The sequence below is a fragment of the Arvicanthis niloticus genome, chromosome 17, assembly GCF_011762505.2.
Source record: "Arvicanthis niloticus isolate mArvNil1 chromosome 17, mArvNil1.pat.X, whole genome shotgun sequence".
NCBI classification, from domain to species: Eukaryota; Metazoa; Chordata; class Mammalia; order Rodentia; family Muridae; genus Arvicanthis; species Arvicanthis niloticus.
In genome coordinates, this window is record NC_047674.1 from 33,300,985 (window position 1) to 33,316,436 (window position 15,452).

The following is a 15,452-nucleotide window of genomic DNA, read 5'->3' on the forward strand; positions in this document are numbered from 1 at the left end:
ATACACACATACATGTGGACAAACACAAAAATGCACATATATCTACACATGTGCACATACATGTATACATGCTCACACACATATATACTTGTTGTACACAAACACATTTATGCACATATACACACATGTGTGTGCAGGTACATAGGCACATATGTATACACATACACACATGTATACACAGTTACACATACATGTATACACACCCATCCATTCACAGAAAAACACAAACACATGAATAGACACGCACACATATGCACACACATATGCATGTGTATATATATATAATATATGATATATGATATATATTATATATATACACTCATGCCCTTACATATAGACAACACAAATACGCACATACATACACATGCACACACACACATTCATGTACACAGATGTATACATGTACACACATGCACAGACAGTGTGTACCCACATGTGCATACACATATAGACACACAGATGCACACACATGTGCTCACATACACACACACACACACACACACACACACACAAATAGCATAAGGACTAATCTGAGGGAAAGGTGCTTTATTGGTCCCCTTTGAAGTGCTTCTTTCCCTGAGTCACACACAGCACTCACAGCTATGAAAGTTGCTGAAGTGCTTTCCTTTGTTAGACTCTGAAACCACACAGCCATTCTCCTTCAGCTACTAGCAGAGCAGTCCAAGAAACTCCAGGTGTGTCGACTGCAGAGAGAGGAATGTTTTGTTTGTTTTGAACCTAGAGCCCTGCTCTGCACTGCCTAGTGACCTGCCATTGAGTCTCAAAAAGGATATCTTTCCCATCTGAGGACCCTGGGAAGCCCAGGGCAGGGAGGCTATTCTCTCCTCTCCTGCAGGAAAGCAGCAGCTGACTGAAAAAGCCACTGGGGAAGGGGAGGCAGTGTCACTTCACGATTACCAACACATTAGCCCCGGTGTAAAGAAGCCCAAGAAAAGCTGTACCGTTTAAGTACAGCTTCGTTTCTGGGTAATTCTCCATAACTCATTGTATCCAGTAATCGTGAACTGATGACCCAAACACTCTGTCTTCATGGGGCTAAGCCATGGGCACATTTTCACTTAACATCTGGGAATGTTGTGGTGGCTAAAGAAACTCCATTTGATGCTAGGCATCCATCTTGGTTCTCACACCCCCAATGTTAGCATTCTGTCTAAACTCCACTCCACCATTTCCTGGCAACAGCCAGGTATGCTCCTCCCCACAGTTGCCTGGCAACCGCCAGGTAGGCCTGGCCCACAATAAAAGAGGCTGCTTGCCCCGCTCCTCTCTCTCTCTTGATCTCTTGATCTCTTGCCACTCTGTCCCCTCCCCAATTCCACCTTTCCTTCCCCCAACTCCACATGCTCATGGCTGGCCTCGGCTCTCTCTCTCTCTCTCTCTCTCTCTCTCTCTCTCTCTCTCTCTCTCTCTCTCTCTCCCCTATCCTATCCTCCTGGCTCCCCTCCCCATGCCCTGAATAAACTCTATTCTATACAATACTGGTGTGTGACTGGTCCCTCAGGGAGAAGAGATGCCTCTGCATGGGCCTGCTGAGACATCCCCTTCCCCCATACCTCACCACACCCCCATAGAACATATTTTATATCTCTTTAGCTTTTTATAAACACATCACCCAGTCCCTGAAAGATAAGTTCCCAGTAACCCTGATTCAGTAACCCCACCCCAAAATACACAGCCATGACTACCTACTTACTATGATATGACCAACTGCCTTTTTTTTTTTTTTTTTTTTTTTTTTTGCTTCTGTAACTTGCAGATACCCAAAGATTGTTTTGAAATGTCTTAACCACTTAACTTGGCAGAACAGAACAGTTATTGCTTGCTTGCGTAGATATTGAAGGTCTTCGTGTGTTTTTCCCCTTGAAAAGCCCTTCCCCATACCTCCTCTGTCATGGCAATCTCAAATTGGCTCAGAGACTGTTTGTCCTGTTAGCATCTAATCAATAAACCTTTTAATTATAATTGGATTGAGTCTATGGACTTTTCCCAGGAGACACAAACTCCATAACAATATCATTAGTTGAGCTATTTTTAATACAGCCAGACCTTCATTTTCCCTAATTTCATCTATTAAACACCAGGTGAATTAGTAGTCCACACAGAATCTTACTTCTTTTCTTACGATGTCTTACTTTACCTGGTGACAAGAGTCCATATACCCCTCTAGAGGTGGCTGGGGCCCCATGTTAGGGGTTAGAATAAGTCAGGTGGTGGGGCTGAGGTTCAATCCCCCACTGCCTGAAGCTGCCGCTAGAGCTGATCAACAGCGCACTCCAGTGGCTGGGGGTTATCTGTGCACCCTGATGGTTCATGGGGCCCTATAGGGTGAAAGTTTGACCCGGTCAGGGAAGGCCAGAACTTCATCATGAGCTTCTCTCTCTCTCTCTCTCTCTCTCTCTCTCTCTCTCTCTCTCTCTCTCTCTCTCTCTCTCTCTCTCTCTCTCTCTCTCTCTCTCTCTCCCTCTCTCCCTCCCTCCCTCCCTCCCTCTCTCTCTCCCCCTCTCTCTCCCTCCCTCCCTCCCTCTCTCTCCCCTCCCTTCTTCCCTCCCCCCTCTCTCCCCCTTCTCAGTTTCTCCTCTTCACCACCCCTTATCCCCCTCCTTAAGGCAGAACTAAAACAGAACTCAAGTCGCTGTGCATTCGGGACTCCTACGTGGCTGTAGCATAGGAACTGCAGCAGGGTGGTTTACAGGGAACAGAAGCTGATTTGAGTTTGAAATTCCGACATGTAGATCTGGTGAACAAGTAAAGGTTTCCTCTGACATCACACGGTAGCGATAGCGGCAGGACAGGCGGAAGGAGGCACGCTTAGAAAAAGATCAGTGAGAGCAGAGGCAAGGGACACTGTGAAGCTCCGCCTGACCTGGGAGGACAGGCTCACACTTTACAACACACACGCCCGGGACTAACCACTGCCACGGGGGCCACAGTCAAGGAGTGTGAAGTTCACCCTCTCTCTGTCTGTTTTCTGGTGTGCTGGGGAGTAAACTCAGGTTCTGGTGAGCACTAAGCAAGAATTCTATCAGCAACCCACTAAAACCAACCCACTATAACCATCCCACTAAAACCAACCCACTATAACCATCCCACTAAAACCAACCCACTATAACCATCCCACTAAAACCAACCCAATAAATGGTTTTTCAAAATAGTCATTGCTTATGTGTGCCCTCCAAGCCATTTTGGAATCTTTAACTTGAATTTTAAGTAGTGTTTTCATTTCTTTGGTAGTGAATTCAGAGCACTGGCCTGAAAGAGACACTCATCACCAATAGCTTTGTGGTCACTAGTTAATTAGGAAAAGCCCTAAATGAAGAATGAATTTGTTTGTTTTTGTTTGTTGAGTTTTTTTTTTCTTGCCATTTAAAAAACCTGAATTACTTATGTTTCTGATTTCCTTTATTTCTCCTGATGGGGTTTTTGTTGTTGTTGTTGCTTTGGTTTGTTTTTTTGTTTGTTTGGGTTTTTGTTTGTATGTTTTGTTTTTTGATACAGTCTCTTGTACCCTGGAATGGCCTTCAACTTGCTATGTAACTGATAATGACCTGAACGCCCTGCTTCTACCTCCCTAGGACTGGGGTTGCAGGCACCCACCACCATGACTGACAGTTTTGGTTTGGTTTGGATTGGAGTTTGTTTGTTTTGTTTTGATGTTCTCATTTCTTTTCTTGGGAGGTGTGTTAGTTACTGCGCTGTTGCTATGAAGAGACACCATGAACAAGGTAACCCTTGGATATGGAAATAATAAAAATATTATGAAAGGAAATATTTACTTAAGGGCTTGCTCACAGTTCAGAGAATTAGTCCATTATCATCATGGCAGGAAGCAGACAGGCGTGGCACTGGAACAGTAGCTGAGAGCCCTGTCTGATCCATGGGCAGTATGTAGAAACAGAGAAACATGGAGCCTGGTGCGGGCTTTTGAAACCTCAAAGCCCACTCCCAGTGACACACCTACTCCAACAAGGCTATGCCCCCTAATCCTTTCCAAACAGCCACCAACTGTTTAGGAAGCATTCAAATGTATAAGACTATGGCAGCCATTCTCATTCAAACCACCACAGGAGGAGACTATTTCTTTTAAGACAGCGTCCTACTGTGAAGCTCCGCCTGACCTGAAAATCATTACATACCCCTGGTTTGCTTCAAAAGTATGGCAAACCCTTGTCTTCCTAAATGCTGGGATCATGAGTGAGCTACCAAGTCTGACTAGTTGTTGGGGGTTGGTTGGTTGATTTGTAACCAGGATCTGATGTAGCTGGGATTGGACTTGTTCTCTTACTAGGTGTCTTATTTAGGCTTTTACTGCTGTGAACAGACACCATAACCAAGGCAACTCTCATAAGGACAACATTTAATTGGACTGGCTTACAGGTTCAGAGGTTCAGTCCATTGTCATCAAGGCAGGAACATGGCAGCATCCAGGCAGGCATGGTGCAGGAGGAGCTGTGAGTTCTACATCTTCACCTGAAGGCTGCTAGTGGAAGACTGACTTCCAGGCAGCTAAGGTGAGGGTCTTAAGCCCACTCCTGCAGTGACACACCTACTCCAACAAGGCCATGTAGAGTGAAAAATTATAAAGACCATTTTATGAAATATATACAGGCTTTTTCTTTGCCCTTAGACCTGAGCAAAAAGAGTACAGGTTCCAGAAGGTGGAACTGAATGTAAGATTTCAGGCCTTCACTGCCTGGGGATACATTCCGGGTGGTGGACATTATCCCTGAATCAGAGGACACTTGCTGGATTAACATTCCTCAAGCCTCAGGTTGGGGAAGGCCCAAAGCAAGAAGACACATTCCTGACCACAGAGAAAGATGCAAGTCATCTGGGTGGTTTCAAGAACTAGCTAACTTTCCATTGTTCTTGGTTACCCCGCCCCCTTTGAGGTTTTCCCAGTGTTACAGCGTGCTGATGTTCAAAATTTGTAAAACAACCAATCATGTGTAACTGTGTGAAAAAGCAACCAATCATGTGTAACCGCACAAAAATTCCTCCCTTTCCCCACCCCGTGCTATAAAAAAAAGCTCCTCAGCTTGCTGGCCTTTTGTCAAATTTTGTTCCTGCGTGGATGAGCAGTTTTGACCATTGGCTAGCCAACTCTCCCCAATAAACCTCTGCTGATTGAATCCAGGTATGGTGTCTTGTGATTTTGGGGTGGCTGTGATTTCCTGAGACTTGAGGAAGGGTCTCGATAGTTTGAGGCTCTTCAGCCACACCTCCTAATAGTGCCACTCCCTGGGCCAAACATATACAAACCACCACCCTAGGCAAGGATGAGAAAAAGACTTTGAACTTCTGATCCTCTTGTATCTGAGTTCAAGGATATCAGGGATGTACCATAATGCCTGGTTTATGAAGTACTGGGGATCCGACCTAGAGCGTCTTACATGCTAGGCAAGCACTCTGACTTATGTGGCCACCACTTTTGTTTAAGGCAGGGGTCTTACTCTCTACACCAGGCTGACCTCAAACTCCACTCCTCCTACCTTAGTCCCCACAGTGCTGAGATTGCAAGCATGCACCAACAGCTTTCTTCTGGTTCTTGTTTTAGGGATTTTCTTTCCGTTTGCCTCATTTATGTCTCTTGCCAAAGCTAATTAATTATGACTGTGGATTCGCTCACAGCCAAGATCAATGCACCATCCCTAGGGTGCTTTGTATATGTTTTGTCTGGGTCTGGCAGTCCTATGGATCTGAGAGCATCTGAGACCACATTCACTGTTCAAGGCTACTTGGCTGACCCCTGGCCAACTGACTTGTGTGCTCTCCTTTTGCTTTGTTTGCTCTTCCCTTCTGTGCCAGGCCTGCCTTCCTTCAGACCTGGAGGCTCCCACAAAACTCCTGAGGTGGTTAACTTCCTGAACTGGATGATTAGGTGGCCCAACATTTGTTAAACATCATCAATATGTTTTAAGATTGTTTTTAGATGAAACTTAATTTGTAAGCTGACAGACTCTGAGTAGATTTCTCTCCTTAAAGGATCAATTGGGTCTTTTAAATTTATTTATGTGTATATAAGTGTGTATGCACGCATGTGTATATTTATGCATACCTGTATGTATGCATGTCCTGGTACTTTGAATAGGTTTGGGCTCCATAAACTGGTGTGTTTGAATGCTTGGCCCATGGAGAGTGGCACTATCAGGAGGTGTGGCCTTGTTAGAATAGGTGTGGCCTTGTTGGAGGAAGTGTGTCACAGTGGGGGTGGGCTTTGCTGTCTATGTTTACCCTCCACCCAGGCTCCTCCTGGTGGCTGCCTGTGGAAGACAGTCTTCTGCTACCTAGGCAATCAAGATGAAGAACTCTCGGCTTCTTCAGCACCGTGTCTGCCCACATGCTGCCATGCTTCCCATCATGATGATAATGAACTGAACCTCTGAAATTATAAGCCAGACCCAATTAAATGTTTTCCACTGTAGGTGGTCATGGTGTCTCTTTAGGCAATAAAACCCAAACTAAGACACATGTATATGTGTGTGTATTTGGAAGGGGATGCCCTGTTTTGTTTGTCTTGGTTCTTTTGAAATGATTTGGCTTTTATCACCTGACATTCCTCCTCAAATGCATAATTCTGTGCTTTTCTTTAGCTTAAGAAGTTAATGAGCCGGGCGGTAGTGGCACACGCCTTTAATCCCAGCACTTGGGAGGCAGAGGCAGGCGGATTTTTGAGTTTGAGGCCAGCCTGGTCTACAGAGTGAGTTCCAGGACAGCCATGGCTACACAGAGAAACCCTGTCTTGAAAACAAAAAAAAAAAAAACAAAAAAAAAAAAGGAGAAGAAGAAGAAGTTAATGAGCACCTGATAAGAAGGACCCAAAGGCAAGAGGCACTCATTACCTCTCACCTAAAAATGTGGAGGTGGAGGTGTCAAGGGACCACCCACCCAATGGCATGCAATGGCCTCATAGAGAAACCCAACAAACATACTCCATCCTGGATCAGAGGGAACTTTATGAGATCATGCAAGAAGACATGTCTGAGGGACTGGTCAACCAGTGTTTGGGCCACTAACACTTATGTAAACATGAAGAATAACCCCCAAGATCCGGTGGGAGATGATGAACAGGGCTAAAGCAAGTCAATCCCCAAAGCAACACAGAGAACCAATCTAAAATATATTCCCCAACTAGCATAGACAGGCAACCTTTCAGGAGAAAAGGAGACTCTGTGTGTGTGTGTGTGTGTGTGTGTGTGTGTGTGTGTGTGTGTGTGTCTGTGTGTTGTGTGTGTGTGTGTCTGTGTATGTGTCTGTGTGTGTGTCTGTGTGTGTGTGTGTCTGTGTGTGTGTCTGTGTGTGTGTTGTGTGTGTGTGTGTCTGTGTGTGTGTTGTGTGTGTCTGTGTGTGTGTCTGTGTGTGTGGTGTGTGTGTGTGTGTCTGTGTGTGTGTGTGTCTGTGTGTGTGTCTGTGTGTGTGTCTGTGTGTGTGTTGTGTGTGTGTGTGTGTGTCTGTGTGTGTGTGTGTGTGTGTCTGTGTGTGTGTGTGTGTGTGTGTGTGTGTAAATATTTATACATGAGGAACAAATTTCTGAAAGGAAATGTTTGGAGATAAGTTACCATCTGGTATTCTAGCTGGTGTTTTATATATGTGATAATTACTAACTTGCAAGGTTTTAGGGAAAAAGAGAGAAACATTTACTACCTCAAAACTAGTTTATCTTGCATGCTTGGCAAACTCATAGGCAATGAAAGACAAATTTAAATCACAAACAGGAAGTTCATTCGAACTAAAATGTAAAATATCTGTTTAAAAAAATGATAAACTTGGGAGGAGAGACACCCAAGTGTCCAGTGCTGCTATGGTGGGTGAATGAGAGAGGAAGGGGGAGGGGGAGGGGGAGGGGGGAGGGGGGGGGAGGGGGAGGGGGAGAGGGAGAGGGAGAGAGGGGAGAGAGACAGACAGAGAGAGAGAGAGACAGACAGAGAGGAGGGAAGAGAGAGCAGAGCCAAGCAGTGTGTGTGCTGTAGAGAGAGGAGGAACTGGGGACGCCATGGTGGTAAGGATGTGAGGAGCCTGCATAACTGGGGTCACGGTGAAGTCTGAGCTGCCACCTGAGAACTTGTGCATATCTGGGGAATGTTGCTACGGGGGACATACTGACCTGGGTGGAGGTTTGGCCTGATACAGTGGCTCATTCTCCTGAGAGAACATGCAGCCTTAGGGGGCAGAAGGGATGTATAGTCACTGAAAGCCAGCTCAAATTGAGCTGGCTCCTACATTGTAGGTCAGCTCCCTGCCTGCACATCCACAGTCCCTGCCCAAGGAGGAAGTGGCCTTCTGATATTGAAGAACAGAAGCCTGATGGGACAAAAGGAAAGGACTCCAAAAGTGTCATTAGTTGCTTTATTCTGTCAGACCTGGAGCTGGTGTGGCCTCAGATGGGACAGGTGAGCCCACAGTTGGAACCATGCAAAGTGGCTCTCAGTGGATGGGCTGGCAGACATGATGGCTTGCAAGGCTCTGTGGGCCTATCACAAAATCCTGAACCAAATCGATTGCAGGAGGAGGACCTGAGAAGACAGCATGGCTGTGCAGATACTGGGTTTGAGGGTAGTGCCCGCACTGTAATTCTTCCAGCCTGTCAGGGATGGCGCCACTTCCTCAAGGGGTGCTGAGACAAATTCAGCAGCAGGAGTGTCTGCCATTTTCTTCTTGATCCAGTCAGAAAAGTAGGCAACCTTGGTGAAGATGTTGGGGCTGTGTATCGGCTCTTGACAGGCTCCATGCCAGCTGGCCAGCCCTACCACGTACCAGAAGCCATCCAGCAAGCAGACAAGGGGACCCCCAGAGTCTCCCTGAAGAGAGAGAAGATAGCTAGTAAGTCCAGGAAGGAAGGAGCACTCATTGCCCAGGACAGACAGGACCAGAGATCTCTACTGCTATATTGAGTGGTGCCCTTAGGGTCCATCTAGACATTTATTTTATAAATAAAATAAAATAAAAACACAGACAGTCCCTCGGGCCAGCATCTTTAGGACACGATCATAGACTTCTATAATAAAGGGATCCTGCAAACGGGTCTTGTACAATGCCTAATTGGGGAGGTTGCAGAGTTTTAGTATGTGGAGGGTAGCATGTGGAGCTGAACATGTTATCTGTCCCACCACCCACATGGGGGAGGAGGGCTCTGAGGGAGGACACACAGGCAGCCTAGTGGCCAGGACTAACTAGAGAGATGACTAAGCTTAGTTGTAGTGTCTGAGCTAGTCTCACGTACTCGGCAGGTGGATTTCTGATTGGTGATATCCCCGGCACATATCATATAATCTTTTATAACATCATATTCAATGACATTGATCATCTCCGGTGTCTGGAAAAAGGCTTCACACTCCTGTTCCTCCATAAGGAAGACCTCTGCATCTTGCAGAGGGAAAGGCTCTTTCAGGAACTCTGTGGGAGGGGGTTCCATGGTGATACACAGCTGAGGGAGGACCCCCCCCCCAATTCCCCTTCCAGGATGACCGCTGGGGTGGGGGCAGCCACTCTAGGCCACAGCAGCAGGGAGGGACTTACAACAGGCACTCAATGACCAAGGGATATAGCAGCAAGGGCAAGCATGAGGCTCTGTGGAAGGCAGACAGTCATAGCGACTGCACAGGTCCTGGTGTGGGGGCCGAGGAATACTAGGTACAGCCACAGTGGGGCCCCAGGCAGAGCCTCCTCACCAGGCAAGGGGACCAACACTATACCCCGAGGACACACAAGCCAAGGAAGGGGCTCAGCTTTCAAACAGCTCTGGCTGGTCTGTGGGGCTCCAGCTGGAGGCAGGGACACTGGAGCCTGAGTGCAGCAGTGGCCTAGGACACAGGCCAGAAGAGCTTAGGAGAGTGACAAGAGGACTGGCCAATCTGAAGGAGCAGCTGGGGCCTGGAGACATGAATTGTGTTTCCAGGTGCTCTCAAAAATCTGGCCTGGGGTTGTCCCATGGGAGCAGAGGGACAGCAGCATGGCTCACTGCACTCAGGGGCCATGGTGCACATCTCTCAAGGGTGCCCAGGGGTTGCCTGTAGGTAGCAAACCCAAGGCTGTCCTCGGGCCCAGCAACTGTGGTCAGGAGAGGTCATGACAAGATGGCTGAAGGTCCAGACTCTTAGGGAGGCCAGGTTCTCTGTTCTGAGAGCTGGCCTCATCCACGCCTTCCCCTCTGTGTTCCCACTCTCATCCCCTAGCCTGACCTGGAGACCCTACCTGCCCTGACACAGCCCTTAGAGTGTGATAGTGCATCCCTTCTCTTGCCTCTGACCCACTGCTCTGGTGACTAGCCTGTGAGGCTGACACTGAGAGGCTAGGGGAAGGGAGGGAGGCCCTAGCCCCGACCTCAGAGTAGCTCCTGCCTCCAACTGCCTTGTTGCTTTGCCAGACTGTGACCCTAAATCTCATCTCAAATTTACATTCTCTTCTATGTACCTTGCCGCTATGTTGTCTTAGATCGAAAGCATTTAGCCTTGTGTGGAAATCCTTTCCCAGGAGTTCTGTGCTCTCAGTCTAAACATATAGACTTGTCCCTTGCTGTCAGCAGGCTCTTCCTGTGGCTGCATTACCAGAGTCCACAGACACTGAGTTCCCTCTGCATGGTGTGTGCAGAGAGCCTGTGTATTATCTTCCTGGACACTTGACACCGTGTCTGGATGACAGAATATCTGGCATGAGGCAAGTGTGATAGAGACAGTCACAATCACGTGTTGCTCAGAGAATAAGGCCAAGGAGAATGTCACTCCCCAACACTAAGGCTTTTGGTGCCCAGGTGACCGGATCCATGGATTCAAAACCATGTGTATTCCAGATCTCTTGTAAAAGCTTGTAAGGCTTCATTGCCTTAAGGGATGGGCAGTGAGGTTCAGAGAGGTGAATGTTCCCCAGTTGAGCACCCCAACCTGTCCCATGCCAGGGCGAGAAGGTTGCTCTCAACTTCTCAAGGATACCCGGTGTCTTTCCTAGTCAGGGGAGAGCCTTGCAGTGTCAGAGGTCAACTGTGCTCAGAGCTCTGGAGTCAGAGAGCCACCCTTCTAATCTGTAATGGGGGGAGCTTTGCTTTTGAACCAGAAACTGGGGTTCACAACCACTGGAAAGGCCTCCAGGCTCGTGCCCTTTCCCTTCCTGTCCTGGCCTGTGTACTCACTCTCCTCTGAGAGCATTCCCCAGCCACTTATCCAGCAGAGACTATCAGTGGGCACTCTCGTGGTGGTGTTGGGGACACAGGCGGGGAAAATGTGGGAGCTGTAGATGGCAGGCAGTTGTAGCTGGAGCAGGGCAATGTCTTTCTCCTGACTCTTGAGCTTGTTATAGTCCTTATACATGATGACCTTATTCACTGTCATCAGCCGGCTGTAGTTGGAGGGGTTGCTCAGCTCGCTGTACCCTAGCAGGATCCGGTAGTCAGATGGTTTGAGAGACCTATTGGGGGGCAGGACCTCTAAGTGTGGAGTTTGCATTGTCACCCTGATTGCCCACCCACCCAACTGGCAAATAACCCTACACAGTCCTCCCCTCCTGATACTAGGGCACTCCTTCTCTGCCCTAGGGTAGAAAGGCAGAATGACCTCAAACAGTCTGAGGACTTGGGACCTTTGAAGAGCTTCCAATCACTTCTCTAGTGTACCCTAGTATCCAAGGAGCTGTGGATTGTGTTCCTAAAAAATCTGATTGTGTTTTTAAAAAATCTGAGGTACATCCAACTGCACTGCTTCATCTTGGAGTCAAAAAGACTGTTCACTTTCAGCCCTGACCAGATCCCTCTTGGGGCTACATGAGAATTGCTTTTCAGAGCTTCTAGGAAGACCTAAAAGGAAAAATAGGTTTCCTAACTCTGGGTTGCTCCTCTTGTCCCTCTGTTTGAAAGATAACAAGCCAGGTAGGTGAAGGAGACCACTCAAGGTCAGGGCAGCAGCACAGAGGACTCCTGCTGGCAGCAAGCTATCCCAGAACACAGCCTAGAAGTAGCTGCTGTGTATCTTTCACACCCTCCTTCTGTCCTAGTGACTCTCTCCTGCACCCCTTCCCAGCAGAAGGGCCCAGGGAGGGAACACGCACCTTTGGAAGCAGTGGGCAGCACTGGCTACCCAGGTTTTGTCGATGAGAACAGCTCCACAGATGTGCCTGCCACGAAAGATCAGACTGGCCTGCCATGGCCACCGCTCAGCCTTTGCAATATGACCACCATGGATCCTCCCATCAAATTTGGTCATGCCACATACTGTGGAGACAATCCCAGGCACAAGGCATCTACACTCAGGGTGCATGTGCTTGATGCTCCAAATGTCAACATCAGCAGGACCCAGGGGACCTAGTGGCCTCTCCTCTTTGTTCTCTGGTGGGTATACCCAAGGTCAGGAATGGAGTCGCAAGGCTCACATGACAAAGAGCCGCTAAGGTGGCAGAGATGGAGATGTCAGGCTGAGAGCCTCTCAGTAAGGCTTATGAAACAGAGGTGGGGGCAAGGAGAAGGGTCCCACTATGCTCTCCTTAGACCTCATTAGCTTAAAAGAGCACCACTCTGAAGATGTAAAAGCTGAGGCTGACAGAGGCATTATTGTTTTGGCTAGGGGTGCCCTCCCATTTCAACCCAATGAAGAGTGTGGTATAGCTCTCAGTGCACAACCTTGAGCCGGAACGGAGGGTCTAGGTATCAATGGGAAAGATCCAGCAGAGGATATGAGTATCCTGTAGAAGGCCCCACCTCCGAAGCCTCACCCTCATTGTAAAGGCGTTCCCACCCTCCCAACCGCCTATGTTCCAAGAGAAAGGGAGAGGACATGTCACAGAAACCTGCCTCCTCTTCAGAGAACTTACAGTCTTCCCAGAGAATCCGGTTTCTTGGTTTGAGTGGAGGTGTTTGCGAGGATGTGTTGTCCTGGGCGTGTAAGAGGCTGAAACAAAGTAGGAGAGCAGCCAGCAGGCAGGCTCCGCCCCTGTCCGGACCTGATTGCTGTGCCCTGGAGCCCCACATCGCATCTGGCCGCCCTGTGTCTGGGTCCTAGAGAGGACCGAAAGCACGTGAAGACAACCGCTGACTCTGGCAAACTGCCTCTAGGGAACCCCTCTCGCGCGCGCGAGCTGAGCAAGCGTGCTAAAATCCTAAGTCCATGGGAGGCAGACCACATTGGAGCCAGGTTGTCCTTAGGCTCTTCTCTGGCCTCCATGAACATAGACACCTCCTGGGGGCAAAAGCATTTCCCACATCTCCAGTCTCATTCCATTACAATATGCACTCAAAATGCAGTTTCATAGCCTAGACCCACATATCACCACCTCCTCAGTCCAAAGTCCACCGAGTCCTTATCTACCTCCTCTGAAGGGCTGTGGGTGACAGTTCCCACCAGTAACCAGCAAATACTGCCTGAGAGCACAGTTCTAGAAACTAAACGTTCGCAGCGTGCCTGCTGGGACTAGTACTGGATAATTTACATTCATGGTCAAAAAGTAGGTCGAGTAATGACAAAAATACAGGAAAGGTGCTGGGCTAGCTAGAGTCGGTTTTATGTCCTATTGGGCAAACTCCTTAGTGTTCAAAGCCTGGGGGAAAGTATTCTCTGGAACTTACAGCTCTGCCTTGAGATTCTTAGCCAGTCTTATTTTTCATTTTTTTTTTTTCCTTAAGCAGAAAGTAGCACACATTTGCATGTGGGCGCTTCTGTAAGTTCCCTGCCAGGAGAAACAAGACAGTCTGGAACAGGATGTGCTTTCTGTGCAGTGTTTGCAGCCACAGATGTGTTGAGCACTTCATGGTCGTTGTGTTTCATCAGGCTTTGCAGCATCCATACATGAAATATTTCCTCCTCTGCCTTGGCTCTGAGCATGCCCCATGCCCTTGGCTCTGTTGGAGACCCACCTGTAAGGAGCACTCACCCTCTTGAAATGTTTCTAGAATAGACACTGAGAAATCACTTTTACCGAAAGCTTTTTGTAGGTCCCCACAGTAACTTAGCTCTCGCTCTCTCTTTTTAATGTATTCACCACCCCATTGCAGATGGTTGTGAGCCACCACACAGTTGCTGGAAATTGAACTCAGGACCTCTGAAAGAGCAGTCAGCGCTCTTAACGGCTGAGCCATCTCTTCAGCCTGTAACTTAGCTCTTGCTACACAGAATGAGAAGCAAGCATTAATTAATAATGCTTAATTAATAATAATTAATATTAACATTAATTAATAATAATTTAATAGTATTAATAATTAATTAATAATAATTAATAATGCTTCAGAAGCAAGCATTAATTAATGTGGCCCATGAACCTGGCCTTCATTTTTCCCTAAATGACATGTCCCATGGTAGAAGAGGTCGCATGAACTTCACAGTCACAAAACAAAAACTAATAAACCAATTCATGTATTAAATATAGTAGGATAGTGGGAAAGCATTGTAAACTGAAGTTCCAAAGAAAAGCTACGTTGTTGGTGTTAGAGTCTACAAGGGTGACTGTCCTGGGTTTCGCCAACTTGACGCAAACTAGAATCAGATGGGAAGAGAGGAACTCATTTGAGGGAAGAGGAAAAAAAATGCCTCTATCAGATTGGCCTATAGGCATGTTTGTATGGCATGTTCTTGATGGTTGATATACCTGGCAGGGCTCAGCCCTCAGACAGCAGTGCCACACCTGGGCAGGATGTCCTGAGAGGGAAAGGGGAGAGCTGCCTGGAAGCAAGCCAGTAAGCAGCATTCCTTCCAGGCTCCCACCTATGCTCCTCCCACCGATGCTCCCAGCTTCACTTCCTGCCTAGACTTTCTTCAGATGCTGGATTGTGATCAGGACCCAGGAGCCAAATACACCCTTTCCTCCCCAGGTTGTTTTTGGTGGTGGTTTTAATCACAGCAACAGAGTACCAAACTACTATATTGTCTAATTGATTAGAGTTTCCAAATGATTTATCTCACAGCCACAAAGATGCTGTCAGACACAGAGGTGGGAAATCAGTGGCTATTAAAATAGCTAAAGATATCCCCCCCAAAAAAGGAAGCTAAAGATATCCCAAAAGGGAGCTAATGATATCCCCAAAGGGGGCTAGTCATGTGGCTCAGCAGTTGAGACTACGTACTTGCTGAGCATCAGACGTGGTGGGTTCCTCCAGGGATGTGATTTATTAAAGTGAGAAGGTCGCAGAGTCAGGGATTCAAGGTGGGATGAAAGTGTTACAGGATATGTGAACCTGTTTTTAGTTAGGGTATGGCTCAGCCCTTAGCACACACCTTTAATCCCCCTGGCTGGAATACAGACACGCCCTTGGTACTCACCTTTAATCCCAGACAATGAAGGTAAAGTTAGTTTGTAGAAGGAAGCACCCTTGTTTGAAAGTGATGTCTAATTGAGTGGCAAAATGATCAATCAGAGAAAGATTTGACAGAATAGGATCTGCCCAACTCCCATGAAAAGAGAGAGGAAAGGGAAGCTAGTTAAGGGAGAGACTGACAGTACAGGAAGAAGAGAGTACAGTACAG

At 47.5% G+C, this 15,452-nt stretch overlaps 1 protein-coding gene across 1 annotated transcript; it reads right to left on the bottom strand.

Annotated features, from left to right (window-relative positions):
- Positions 1-8,350: 8,350 nt before the first annotated feature.
- Positions 8,351-13,033, bottom strand: LOC117722550 (inactive serine protease 39-like). Its single transcript, XM_034521770.2, has 5 exons — positions 12,811-13,033; positions 12,052-12,214; positions 11,141-11,415; positions 9,239-9,411; positions 8,351-8,816 (listed from the first exon to the last, which is right to left on the bottom strand). The coding sequence occupies exons 1-5, from the start codon at positions 12,965-12,967 to the stop codon at positions 8,493-8,495; spliced, it is 1,092 nt and encodes a 363-aa protein (XP_034377661.1). The 5' UTR covers positions 12,968-13,033; the 3' UTR covers positions 8,351-8,492.
- Positions 13,034-15,452: the final 2,419 nt, after the last annotated feature.

What these genes read in the sequence shown, in the direction of transcription:
- LOC117722550 (XM_034521770.2), bottom strand. Translation starts at nt 12,967, where the DNA reads ATGTGGGGCTCCAGGGCACAGCAATCAGGTCCGGACAGGGGCGGAGCC. An exon ending in GCTGCCCACTGCTTCCAAAG is followed by an intron (nt 11,416 to 12,051) that starts GTGCGTGTTCCC and finishes GCCCCCCAATAG; the next exon opens with GTCTCTCAAACCATCTGACT. An exon ending in GGGAATGCTCTCAGAGGAGA is followed by an intron (nt 9,412 to 11,140) that starts GTGAGTACACAG and finishes CCCCTCCCACAG; the next exon opens with AGTTCCTGAAAGAGCCTTTC.